The 12,013-nt window shown below is 38.3% G+C and overlaps 1 protein-coding gene across 1 annotated transcript in view; it reads right to left on the reverse strand.

Annotated features, from left to right (window-relative positions):
• Positions 1 to 763: 763 nt before the first annotated feature.
• Positions 764 to 12,013, reverse strand: part of LOC141899597 (uncharacterized) — a 36,608-nt gene continuing 25,358 nt past the window's right edge. Inside the window, exons 8-12 of the mRNA XM_074785984.1 lie at positions 11,135 to 11,209; positions 10,810 to 10,959; positions 3,338 to 3,432; positions 3,124 to 3,238; positions 764 to 2,373 (exon numbers count right to left, since the gene is read on the reverse strand). Of these exons, the coding sequence (XP_074642085.1) occupies positions 2,198 to 2,373; positions 3,124 to 3,238; positions 3,338 to 3,432; positions 10,810 to 10,959; positions 11,135 to 11,209 (611 nt within the window). The 3' untranslated portion in view covers positions 764 to 2,197. The remainder of the gene's footprint in view (positions 2,374 to 3,123; positions 3,239 to 3,337; positions 3,433 to 10,809; positions 10,960 to 11,134; positions 11,210 to 12,013) is intronic.

Genomic DNA, 12,013 nt, shown 5'->3' on the forward strand with positions numbered 1-12,013 from the left:
AGATCGTAATCCCTGACTATCTATTCCAGTATCACAGGAAGACATTATACAAGTCGGAAGTACAGCGAGGTTATCGTCTACAGAATCTTACAGTCGATTATCCGACATTCGATTTTCACTATCCTGAAATCCTCATTACAAAAAATTTAGTTAATTGTCAATTAAGATTATGTTCGTTTCATCCGCCAGACTCAATGAATGACGGATAACGCGACAGTTTCTCAACTATCTAACATTAATTCACAAAAGTTTAGGAAAACTCACAATTCTAAAACAGTGACGGGGATTGTTACAGAAAAGACGGTATTATAAAATCCACATGAACGATACACTGACCGAATATTTAGATCGCTCTCATACTGCGAGAACAAGCACGAGTCCTTCCTTTGTTATATTTTTGTCATCTTTGCTGCAAACGATCTTAAAAACATGAACTTAATTACAACACCCATAATGATGCAAACAGATCATACATGTATATAGGTTAGAGACAAACAATAAACCTCGTCTAACTCGGACAAAACGGGACGAGTAAAACCGGTCCGAGGTAAGCGGAGTTTGAGTTAAGGATGGGAACAATACGATATTCATAGAATGATTATCCGTTGTGGTCCGAGTTGGTCCTAGGTTCATAATCCATGAAACTGTATCGACACATAAAACTAAATACTTTTTGTAAAACAAGTTAAAAGCATTTATTTATTTATTATTATTTGATGAATTTACATATACAATATCATATCGATTTTATTCAGTTCGCTGTGGTTTAATTCCGTTAAACGATACAAATACATGCGATCAAAGAAAGTCAAAGAAAGATGAATACGTTAATGATCTGTTTAATATGGCACCTGTTTGAGACGGAACTAACTTTCTATGATCAGACGAGAAACGAAGGAAACGGTTCCAGAGTCGACACGCGGCTCAATCACACACAGGGCGATTTGACCCGGACCGGACCAGGGTCAAATTTGGCATAAGGCCCATACCTGATCGCGTTCAAAACGATGCTGTAGCAGCCGAGAGGAGATTCACGTAAAAACCCGATGATTTTAGCGTCAAACAGGCACGGACCCATTTAGCACCACGCTGTATAGTTGATGGCCTGTATAGTTGATGTGTGTGATCGCGGCTTATCCTAGTCAAGATTCGTGGTTCATTTCCACTCAATAAGCCCATGGACGTACAACATATGGTATACGTTCATGGGCTAATTGAGTGGAAACTAGACCCTTCATAGCTTATCTAATGAAAACGGTAAATTTTCGGACTTTGAAAGTTCATTCTAGACACAGATCTGGGTTCTCCATTGTTAACCTTGACTCTTGGCCATAAGTTAGTTTCTAAACCAAGCCTAAGTCAAATCCTAGACTGTGGAACCGACCCCTGTAGTTCGTGAAAGCAAATTGATGATTCCTTTTTTGAATAAATCTATAACATTTCGTATGTTTATTTCGAATGAATTAATAGAAAACTCGAAATAATAAAAATAAACAATCATAACGTAATAAATTCTACTCGCAATAATTCGGGGTTCGAACCCTCGGTACGCGCTGTCGCGAGCCAGATATCAATACAACAATATTTATTATGCTTTATTGAGAATGTTACGAGGAGGCGAGATGCAGTTGTTTGGAATCATGACTGAAGCGAGAAGTCGCACGCAATGCGACTACACAAAAATCATTTGGGCTCAAGACGACACCGACCTCAGAAAACAACGAATACATAGAAACTTTATGTATTTTTAGTTTTTGTTGAAAAACAGTAACTTAGGGAGGAAAATACCTGGAATACTGACACAACGATCCTTGTACATTTAAATACATTTTTGATACATTTTCATCATTAGAATATTCACCAGGAATGGAATACAATGATGTATATATATATATATGTATTTATATATATAACAATGTAGAGCGTGGGCTGAGCTTGTCTCATGTGATAGCGCCATCTTTAACGCGTAAAATGCACGACTGACAAATAAACAAAGCTTCATAGTGAAAGTCTTCATTATCTCATTGTCTGTAGGAGACAGGCGCCGACCACGATACCGATAGAGTTCTCTGTGACCCTCTGATGGCGTATTTCACCCGCTTAGCTCGACACAAGCACCGATGAAGCACGTGCGAATAGCTGCAGATATGTTCTCTTTTCATCCGTCAGATATATCATCGTATTCATCGGTTTTTAACTACGTGAAAAATACTACTAATGTCAGCAGTAGCAAAACACAGCAATTTGATGCCATTGAAGCAGTAGGTTTAATACAGTTGTTGTGGTCGGCTGTAATCTTTCCTGCCGAGCGGTGTCCTCCGATAATCTTACTTCCACGATCGTCACTTCCCGCCGTGTCCAAACTGCAAGGACCTGAAAACAGATACAATAACATCAGTGATCATATAGTTTGAACTTGTCTCGCGATGATGAATTCCTAATTATTCCGAAAGCTTATATTATTACACATATATTTACTATTAAAGAAATCAATCCAAATGCTGAAATTCCATCTATTATTAATGTCTTTTTCTTAAGTTTCAATTTATTGCGGAAGGAAGCATGATATAGAGATTTTAAATATTTAATAATTAGCACAATACGTAGGCTTCTTCAGGGATGAACATCTTAAAAACAAGATATTTGAAAATAAAAGAAAACAGATGATGACAGTGCAAGAAGATTGAGAATGCTTAGCTTTCTTATGAGGGCCATGCAAAAATACCAAAAAACTGCTACTGCAAGGAATTATTAGTAGAAAAACTAGAGAATAGTAAAAGGACAAAGCAACTGTGTGGTTAGCCCAGTTGGTTAAGTGGATGACCCAAGAGGTCCTTGGTTCGAAACCACCTCATGGCGTTGGATGTCAAAACACATAAATGGACTAAGATCTGCTACTTTAGTCAGGTTGTGAGTCACAACCAATAAAAAAGCCCTGGCCATTTCTTAAAACCCACTAGGGTTACACTGATAAGTTAAACGTTATAATCATACGGTTATTGTATTACATGTATATATATGTACTATCTATCTGCATGAGATGCAAACAAATAAAATCTTCCTCAAAACGTTAGCCTTAAAAATGTGGAATATTTTTTTAAGCATGAATAGACGATTACTAACCAGCGGATCGTTGTATTGTGTAAGACATTTTCCGATCTACGATAGCAGGCGCACCCATATTACAAGCGTTATCCACTGAAAAGCGCATGTTGCGAGCATCAACAGTTTTAAAACTCTGCAAAAATGATAACAGAATATCATTAGAAAACAGAGAGAGAATAAAAACTTATCACTTGAATTATGGAAACATGATCTGTGTATGTTTTGTACTTACGAAACAGTTGGCTGCCTTACTTCCGGTAGTTTTACGAGCAATAACGTACGTTGTGGTATTCTGTGTCCAGCTACTCAAACATGTTAAGCTGGCAGCTAGATTAAAATAGATTTAAAAAAAACAATTTAGATTGAATGAAAATTATGCAGTCACGAAACCACGGCTTACTGGATGGTAGGAAATGGTTCTCGAGTATGAAAGACCTCGCTGTACAACAGTCACGACCTAATGCCGTCCATTTCAACATTTCTTATAACCAAACTAATCTTGTGATTTAAGTCCAGTATCACAATATGACCACGCTTAAATCGAAGACCATCTGAGTCATGACTCAAGTCATAGTCTTATCCCATTCAAAACCTCTCCTCAAACAAAGCTTACGGTTTGATAAAGCCAGGTTCTCCCAGAATTAAAAGAATTAAACATAAGATCAGTGCTAACAGAACCAAAATTAATCTTCGAACCGTAGAGTCCTGATACCATCAGGTTATAATCTCTACCGGATGAGGAACAGAGCTCGGTCCCTTGAGTTTTCTTTTTAAATCAAATGATCTGCAACACAATCACAATCTCTCATAGCGATTGAAGATTGTTTCTTCTGTTAATGAGCAGCAACAGTAATTAACAGTAAGAACTAATTAACAAGTTTAACAGTAATGAATGAACGGTAATGAAGTAATTTGTACAGTAGATAGAAGTGTAGGGCGGCGAGGAGAGCGGAGCTAGAGCAGATTCTCTAATATTCAAACAGTATAAGGTAAGGTATAATTGATAGGCATCGTTTGAACATCGATCACTGAGTGAAGGAGAGAGAGAGAGGGAGGGAGGGAGGGAGGGAGGGAGGGAGGGAGGGAGGGAGGGAGGGAGGGAGGGAGGGAGGGAGGGAGGGAGGGAGGAAGGGAGGGAGGGAGGGAGGGAGGGAGGGAGGGAGGGAGAGAGAGAGAGAGAGAGAGAGAGAGAGAGAGAGAGAGAGAGAGAGAGAGAGAGAGAGAGAGAGAGAGAGAGAGAGAGAGAGAGAGGAGAGAGAGAGAGAGAGAGAGAGAGAGAGAGAGAGAGAGAGAGAGAGAGAGAGAGAGAGAGAGAGAGAGAGAGAGAGAGAGAGAGAGAGAGAGAGAGAGAGGAGAGAGAGAGAGAGAGGGAGAGAATGTCACAAACACCTGTTTAACACTGATAACGCAACCACACGCGTCACCGCCGTGTTCGTCTGTTTTCATTCGCGTTTTAATAATCATGATTTTTATCGTTACCTTCAATTTCAAACTGTGTAATTATTTCCGATATGATTTAAGTTCGAGCCCCGCAGCAGAGTCGCGATTACTGGTTCTATCACATCAAACACCATCGATATTTAAGACAATGTTATAAATAATAATAATTTCAGATATCGATGTTGAGTTATTGCAGCGATGAAATTACGTTTTCAAAAGAATATTTCCCGAATGAATCGAACTAACAGATGATGTAAATGTAATGAATTTATAACAATTCCTTATCGGCGTAAAGTGTTTCTGTTTCTTTTCGTTCTAAGGGTGCCAGCGTTTTACAGGCTTAAGGCTTAGCTGGTCCTGTACGTAACTTATTGTATGCATGTACGTGTTAATAATATTGTATGCAAATAAATATTTATTGTATTGTATTGTGTGCGCGCCTGAACGAACTCTGACGGACATGAATGAGTCGTCGGTCGGTTAAAACTTGCCGGTCGATCGCGTCATTACAGCACGGTAGATTAACTTTCAAACCTTTCACAGTGTGTATTTATTAATTGAATTTCCGAGTTCAATAAAACGGAAAGCGCCCATTTGGCTTAGAAACAAAGCCATGTAGTTAATGATAGCTGGCGGCACAAAGACCGGTGTAAATAGGATGATTGAAATTAGGAAAAATCCGATTAAGAAACTGCTGGGAGTTCAATTACCACATGGCACCCGGCCATTCGATGACTAACTCACAAACCACTCTTAAAAGTGGTTTCAGTTTTCTATCCCGTTGATTTCATTATAAACGCCACGAAATTGCTTCACTTTCAATTAAATCTTTAACGCAGAATTTCGTAACATAAGTATAGAGAGTTGACTGGGGGCAGTTTCAAGTCGCGGGAAGACGGAGACCAACAACGCGCCTGTCATTTATCATGCGTTGTAATCTAATTTTTATTAAGTTAACAGTTAACGACGCAGTGTCAGAGACGACGGAGTGATACACGCGAGTCCGTATTACCAGTGACGTTATCCGTCGTGAAACCTTCTTCAAAGCGTCATTGTCGATTAATGACGCGAAACCGCCGCAAAAATTAGCCGTAATTAACGCCGGATCTTACCACACACTTTTTAACTGCGTGGATAGAAAAAAAAACTGAAAAAAATCATCGCCGTCCAGCAGAAAATTTATACTTAAAAAATTCAAAAGGAGGAATGTTTTGTTTAGAAGAAATATTTAGAATAAAGCATTGATTATGTTCGTAGCCTGTAGCAAACATACTAACAATACCGACAATAAACAATGAAAAATCCATTACACTGAGGTATCGAATACAATCCATCTTTAGAAATTCATTTCAAATTCATGAATTTTTCAAATGACTTTCAAAAAATGCAGTCTGTAGGCGTAGTGTATATAAAAAACCACAATACGACGATTAAATGAAGAAGGATAGAAGTACCCCAAACATCGGTCTAAAAGATTTTTTCTCGTTCAATGTGTTGGGGTTTTTAATACATTACAAATACTTGGATCGTGAAGCTGAGCGCATAGATATTCGAGAAAATGATACGATACTCTTTTGACCCTATGATGGCCCGCAAACAATTTTTGACCAGAAACAAATGTTTTCTATGTTTTGTAGTGCCGCATAATGCTGAACACAAACACACAAAACAGAATTATTCTGTTGTAAACTCGCTGCCGTACAGTTCGGCTTGTGAGAGCTTATAACGCCTTTTATAAAAACCTAGTTTCCAGTACTTAAGTTCTTAGCATTTGTTTCAGAAGCGCCTCGGGGGAATTTCTCTACTCTTTCCTCTAATACGATAATCAATTTGTAAATTCTATTTATGCCTCATTATCGAAATAAAACGATCGATTTATTCGATTCAATTCAATTCAATTCATTATCGAACGTTTTATTCCTAGGTGCGACGTTGCGAGCGATAAACTGTATCGATGGTGACAATATTGGCAAAGTAATTTCATAGCAGCAGCAGCAATCCAATTACTAGCGATTTAAACTGTGGATCTAGAGACGATCTGTTTGATCTAACGCGTTATCGTCGATACCACCAAGTCTTACCCCACCTTTATCTTTGAACTCTCCGTCAAATCGGGTTTAATTGAAATTGTAAGACGCGCGACGAAAAACGGTTTCAGCTATAAATAAACAGCGGAGTTTAAGCAGCGCCAAGTTTTGAAATGTCAAATGCGCGAATAGAAAAAAATTACAAGATTGTAGATTGTTTGAATCGTGGAGCATTTACTGTCGCATCCAGGGAATCAATGTTCACGTTTATACGTTCGTACTCGCTTACCAGGGTTTGATCATCCCTATTCTTACCGGAGCTCACTCCAAACTTGGAGTAATCAGACTGATGATTACTTCAACAAACTCCAACACAGGTCGCGCCAAACCCTGGCAAGCGAGGTTGAAGACATAAGAATTACATCTATCCGCGACGACAGAATATTAGAAATTAGCCTTTAATTGAATTATAGATGATCAGAATTCGGTGGTTATTAATCCGAAGCATTGCTTGCTGGCCATGTGGTTTACATAATACATTACAGCATTCTAGAAATTATAGACACTGTAACCATATGAGGCGATGATGTATGTTACAGTCATCATTCGCTTGACTCCCAAATCAAATTACATATCATTAACTATCATTTGCACGTAATACATTTCAAACTAGCCATTAGTAACTAGAGACGTTTATCGCGACAGTGTTGAAAAGTCTTTGATTCAGATGAAAGAAGCCTCTATTAGAAGCTCAGAATTAAGAGAGCAATGCATGTATATATATATATATATATATATATATATATATATATATATATATATATATATATATATATATATATATATATATATATATATATATATATATATATATATATATATATATATGACCACTTTTCCAAGTCTTAGATGGCTTTAGGAGCGAGTTGTTTTACCGCGTACAAACCTCGAGGCTAAATACCCATCAACGTTTTTACGAGAAGCAGCGTAAAAAAATAAAAAAAATCTTTGATTTTCTGATCGTGGAGAGAGAGAGGAGAGGAGAGAGGAGAGGAGAGGAGAGGAGAGGGGAGAGGAGAGAGAGGAGAGACAGGCGCGCATGGGTTTTTTTATTCTCGGATATCGAATGTTAATGTTATACATTACATCGAGTGATGAGAAAAATGATGTCTTTTCTCTAATGAAACTAATTAAAGCTGTTAATTGTTCCTTTATTCAGCGACTAATGCGATGGTAATGGTGATTTTTGATGTATTAATGGAATGAAGTTGGCTGAAAGCAACATTCCTACAGTCGGAACATACAATCAGGCACTTTCAAGCAAAAAACTCCATCTTTTCCATTAGCAAAGGTTTGACTATTTCTCTTTGATGCGATAATTAAGTTTTCTGACACTGATTTCCAGTGCCGTATAGTACCACGGGCGAAGTAAGCATAGACCGAACAAACAGCGAGTACGGGACACGCGAAAAGGCCAACAGCAAACGAGCGCTAATAGCATGAAATCTGCCTTATAACTCACAAAATCAAATTTCATCCACATCCAAGATATGCTTTCTTAATAAAGTAATACCCGCTTTCATCGATACCGTCTGATGTCCAAAAACAAGATCGACATTTACCGGTGGAATGTCATCGAGGCGCGTCGCAATAATTCCACGCGTTTTAACTGTTCTTCAGAAATAAAGAGTTTGAATTTCATACATGCTCGGCGTCTCTTTCACCGACAGCGTCGTCATCGATTCGTGGAGAATTGAAATTTTCTTCCGTTAAAATTTGATTAGGTGATGTAACGTTTCCCTAAGGTGTATTGGTAGATGATATTGTTTACCGAGTCACTGATATTCCTCAAGTGAAAGACTAAATTCACTACTATTCACTGAGCTGTGTATAAGCGACGATCGTACAGACATTGCTTTATTAGTTTCACTATCCTTGTCGGTATTTGTCTTGGTGAAAGTGTCTTACAGCAGCGGCGGCGTGCGCGCGTACCCCGCCGAGTTTTCTCTCAATAACAGCTGCCTGGATATTACTCTTCCGGGACCCGTTTTAACGCGGTTGATTGTCGAGACTTACAGAGAAGTCTCTCAATCTTTAAACCAATAATGAGCGCTATATCTATATATATATCTAACACTACTTATTCTTATGATCCAAATACTGGCCAGCGCCTGGACCAGATCCGAGACAAATTTAGCCCGTGTTTAATGGGGAACTCCTGGCCTGCTGTGGCAATCGAGAATTCCACGCATGGCAGGCGAGGATCCACCAGGTTCGCTAGTGGTCTTCGCACGGTGGAACTGAAGGAACATTTGAAATAAATATCGAGGAGTGTCGAAGAATGAACCACTGTTAAATAGTCAAGGAGAGCGGTGGATTGGTTTTTGATAAAAAATGATTAATTCATTCCGCCAATTACAATCCGAAGTTGGTAATAATAGATATACAATTGAGTGCTCAAAACGCGCAGTGAAGTATGTGTGCTGCAAGTAATAACGTGTAATGAGAATTGCGCTGTAATATTAAGAGTTCGCTATGTAAATATTTCCATGTCTTGTATTCATTATTAATAAGAACATTTCTACACTTCAATCTCGTCTGAAACTATATGAAATAGATACAATTCATTTCGTTATGAACTGACTGGTTTTTCATATAGAGTTAAGTTCGTTGAAGTAGAATCTTTTTAGAACTTGCCCGACATATCGTGAGAGTCTGACGGGCTTTAACTGTAGTTCACGCCTATACCGAATTATCGAGATCATTTCTATCGTGTAAGCATCAAATAAAACTACAGTTCTAAAAACACGAGAATTACTCTACTTCACGTGGCCCTTTCTCATCGCCGTTACGATTCATATAAATATTTGATGTACGAAATTCATTAATTCGGAAAGTAAGAAAGACACCGTGGGAATAGTTGATAGAGAAACCACGCGTACTGCCGGTTCTTTATCATTTCATTTGACGGAATTAATAAAGAAAAATCGTCACTTCCCAAATGGGAAAAAATAACGATAAAATTCTGCGGTGCAATTCAAGGATAAGAAATAGTCGACGTACTCTAACGATAGCTCAGGGAATATATCACTATCTCTCCAGGACAGAATGAAACATATTATCATTAACTTTCACAATATTGTAATCTGTTATGAAATAATGAAACAAAAGAAGCACAAGGCGTAATATTAACGAGATACCAGCAGCAGCAGCGGCAGCAGCGGCAGCAGCAGCAGTAACGAAACGACAGAAAAATCGTCTTATCATCAGAGTGTGCACATCGCAAATAGCTGCGAAATTCTCAATTAAGGCAAAATGCTTCCTTAAATTAGGCCTGAAATGTTTAATATTCTCGAGCACATGAATTCGACGCAATAGCCGCGTCTAGTAATGAACAAACGTTTCTTGTTGCGTTCAGTTTCTTCGAATATCAAATTTCACAAGAAGCAAAAATATTGGCGGCAATAAAGACCTTCTATGAAAACGTCGCAAATTACAATTTTTAATTTGTCGACTATCAAATGTCGCTCGTAGTTGTAAAGGCGCTATGTACAATGAGTCTGGACGAGTTGACGAAGTCGATAGGAAACAATTCACAAAGAAACTGAAACTCGTTTCACCGAGAACCTTCAGGGTACTATACTGTATTAAACCAGCGTTGACGTGGCGACGACCAATTGGGAAACATTTAATTTAAAATAAAGGATCCAGTTTCACAGTTTGTCGGTTGAAGTTAAAACAGATTCGTTATCAATGTTTTACTTTAGCTCTAGAGTTAAATTAACACAAAACTTTAGAAACTCTGGAAACGAATGGACGTAGAATTTCACAAATATATACAAATAAAAACACTGGTGCTACTATTCAATGTATTCAATTCATGCCAAATCAATCTTTTTTTCAAACCCCGGTGGCGACAGATTTTCTTGGAGATTTTCGAAGGTATCTTCTCTGGTCTCTCCCCCATTGGGAAAAAGAAACATGGAACCCGCTTAAAATGCCCTGCGTGGCGCTTAGCGGGTTGAAGTAGCCCTGGGGCTTAGCGGGTTGAGGGTGTTAAAAAAGAAATATGTATTTTGAAGATTCCTACAACCGTGAAAACAAAAACTTCAATTTGAAAGTTGCCGCACATTCCGCAGTGTATCAGTTGAAAATTCAACTCAAAAATTTATCTTATTTTCAATATTTAACTGCTTTAAGTGGAACTGGATCCCGCGACGATGTTTCCAATATTTACCTATTTCTTTGTTATCTGGACACGAAGAAAGTTGAAGACGATCCACGTCTGCGCAACCACTGCGTAATATAATCTTACATCGCGGAACAGTTGATGTAGTAATTCCATACTGACCTCCGAATGGACATTTAGTACTTGTAAGTTTTGTGGCTGAAAAAAGTTTGAAAACATCGTTACCTAAAGTGAATTAAAAAGAATGCCAAATCTATGTATTCAGTTTCGCGAATGAACGGCAAAATCGAGAATATATTTATTCGAAAAGTTTGAATTTCGCAAAGCTCATTAATTGCTTCGTTAATTAAACCGGCAAAAAGTCAAAACTCACGAATTAATAATTGCTTTTCTTCGTTATTGAAGTTATCCTCATTACAAGCGTCGTTTTCAGTTTCTACCAGTTTACCTGAAGACAAGAAAACATTTCCTATCAAGCTCATCAAGCGGAAAAATATCCGGCGGCAAAAGCGAGACCGTTCAGTCGGTTCTCTCTCTCTCTCCTGATCACGTATCAGAAAGGAAAACCTATATTAGCTTTGTCATCGCGATAGCACGTAAAATGAGGCATTATCTGAGAAATTTAAAAAACACCAAACGCTGACCTACTTAGCCGCCAGCTCATTTTTGACACAAAACGCATCCAGCAAAAAACAGGACAATAATAACTTTGAAACTGAACTTCTCAATAAGTTTGAATTCTTTGTTACATTTAACTCTTTCTATCCGATAAGTAATCATTACTACGTCTTCATTACTATTAATGTTTCATTAATCTTGTTTCTGTTCAGGGCACCTATAGCCCGTCACTAAAATGTTATGAATTCACTGAGAACCCTTTATCGCAATCGTGAGCTCTTCCAGTACACCGCGAATCAGCCACCTTCAGATAACTGGGCGAAGGTGTGAACGAGCATCAAACCCGCTTGGTGTCATTCTCGTAAAAATATGTATAACAAAACTTGTTAAATCGCAGCAAATCACACAATCTGCATTAGATTATGTTGACCGCTCATAAGTGCAGTACGTCTTATTTTTGGATGGTAGGTAAAAGTGATGGCGGTTAGGGGAAGCGCATACACGCAACCACGAGATGATCGCTCAGATCAAACCAGCACTTTATTCGTCTCCATATCGGCGTTAAACTATCTTAAATATTGCATTTGATGTCTGGTATCATTTTGATAATAACGCATCACCCCGAAGTGTCGTG

Source organism: Tubulanus polymorphus, chromosome 2, assembly GCF_964204645.1.
Source record: "Tubulanus polymorphus chromosome 2, tnTubPoly1.2, whole genome shotgun sequence".
NCBI classification, from domain to species: domain Eukaryota; kingdom Metazoa; phylum Nemertea; class Palaeonemertea; order Tubulaniformes; family Tubulanidae; genus Tubulanus; species Tubulanus polymorphus.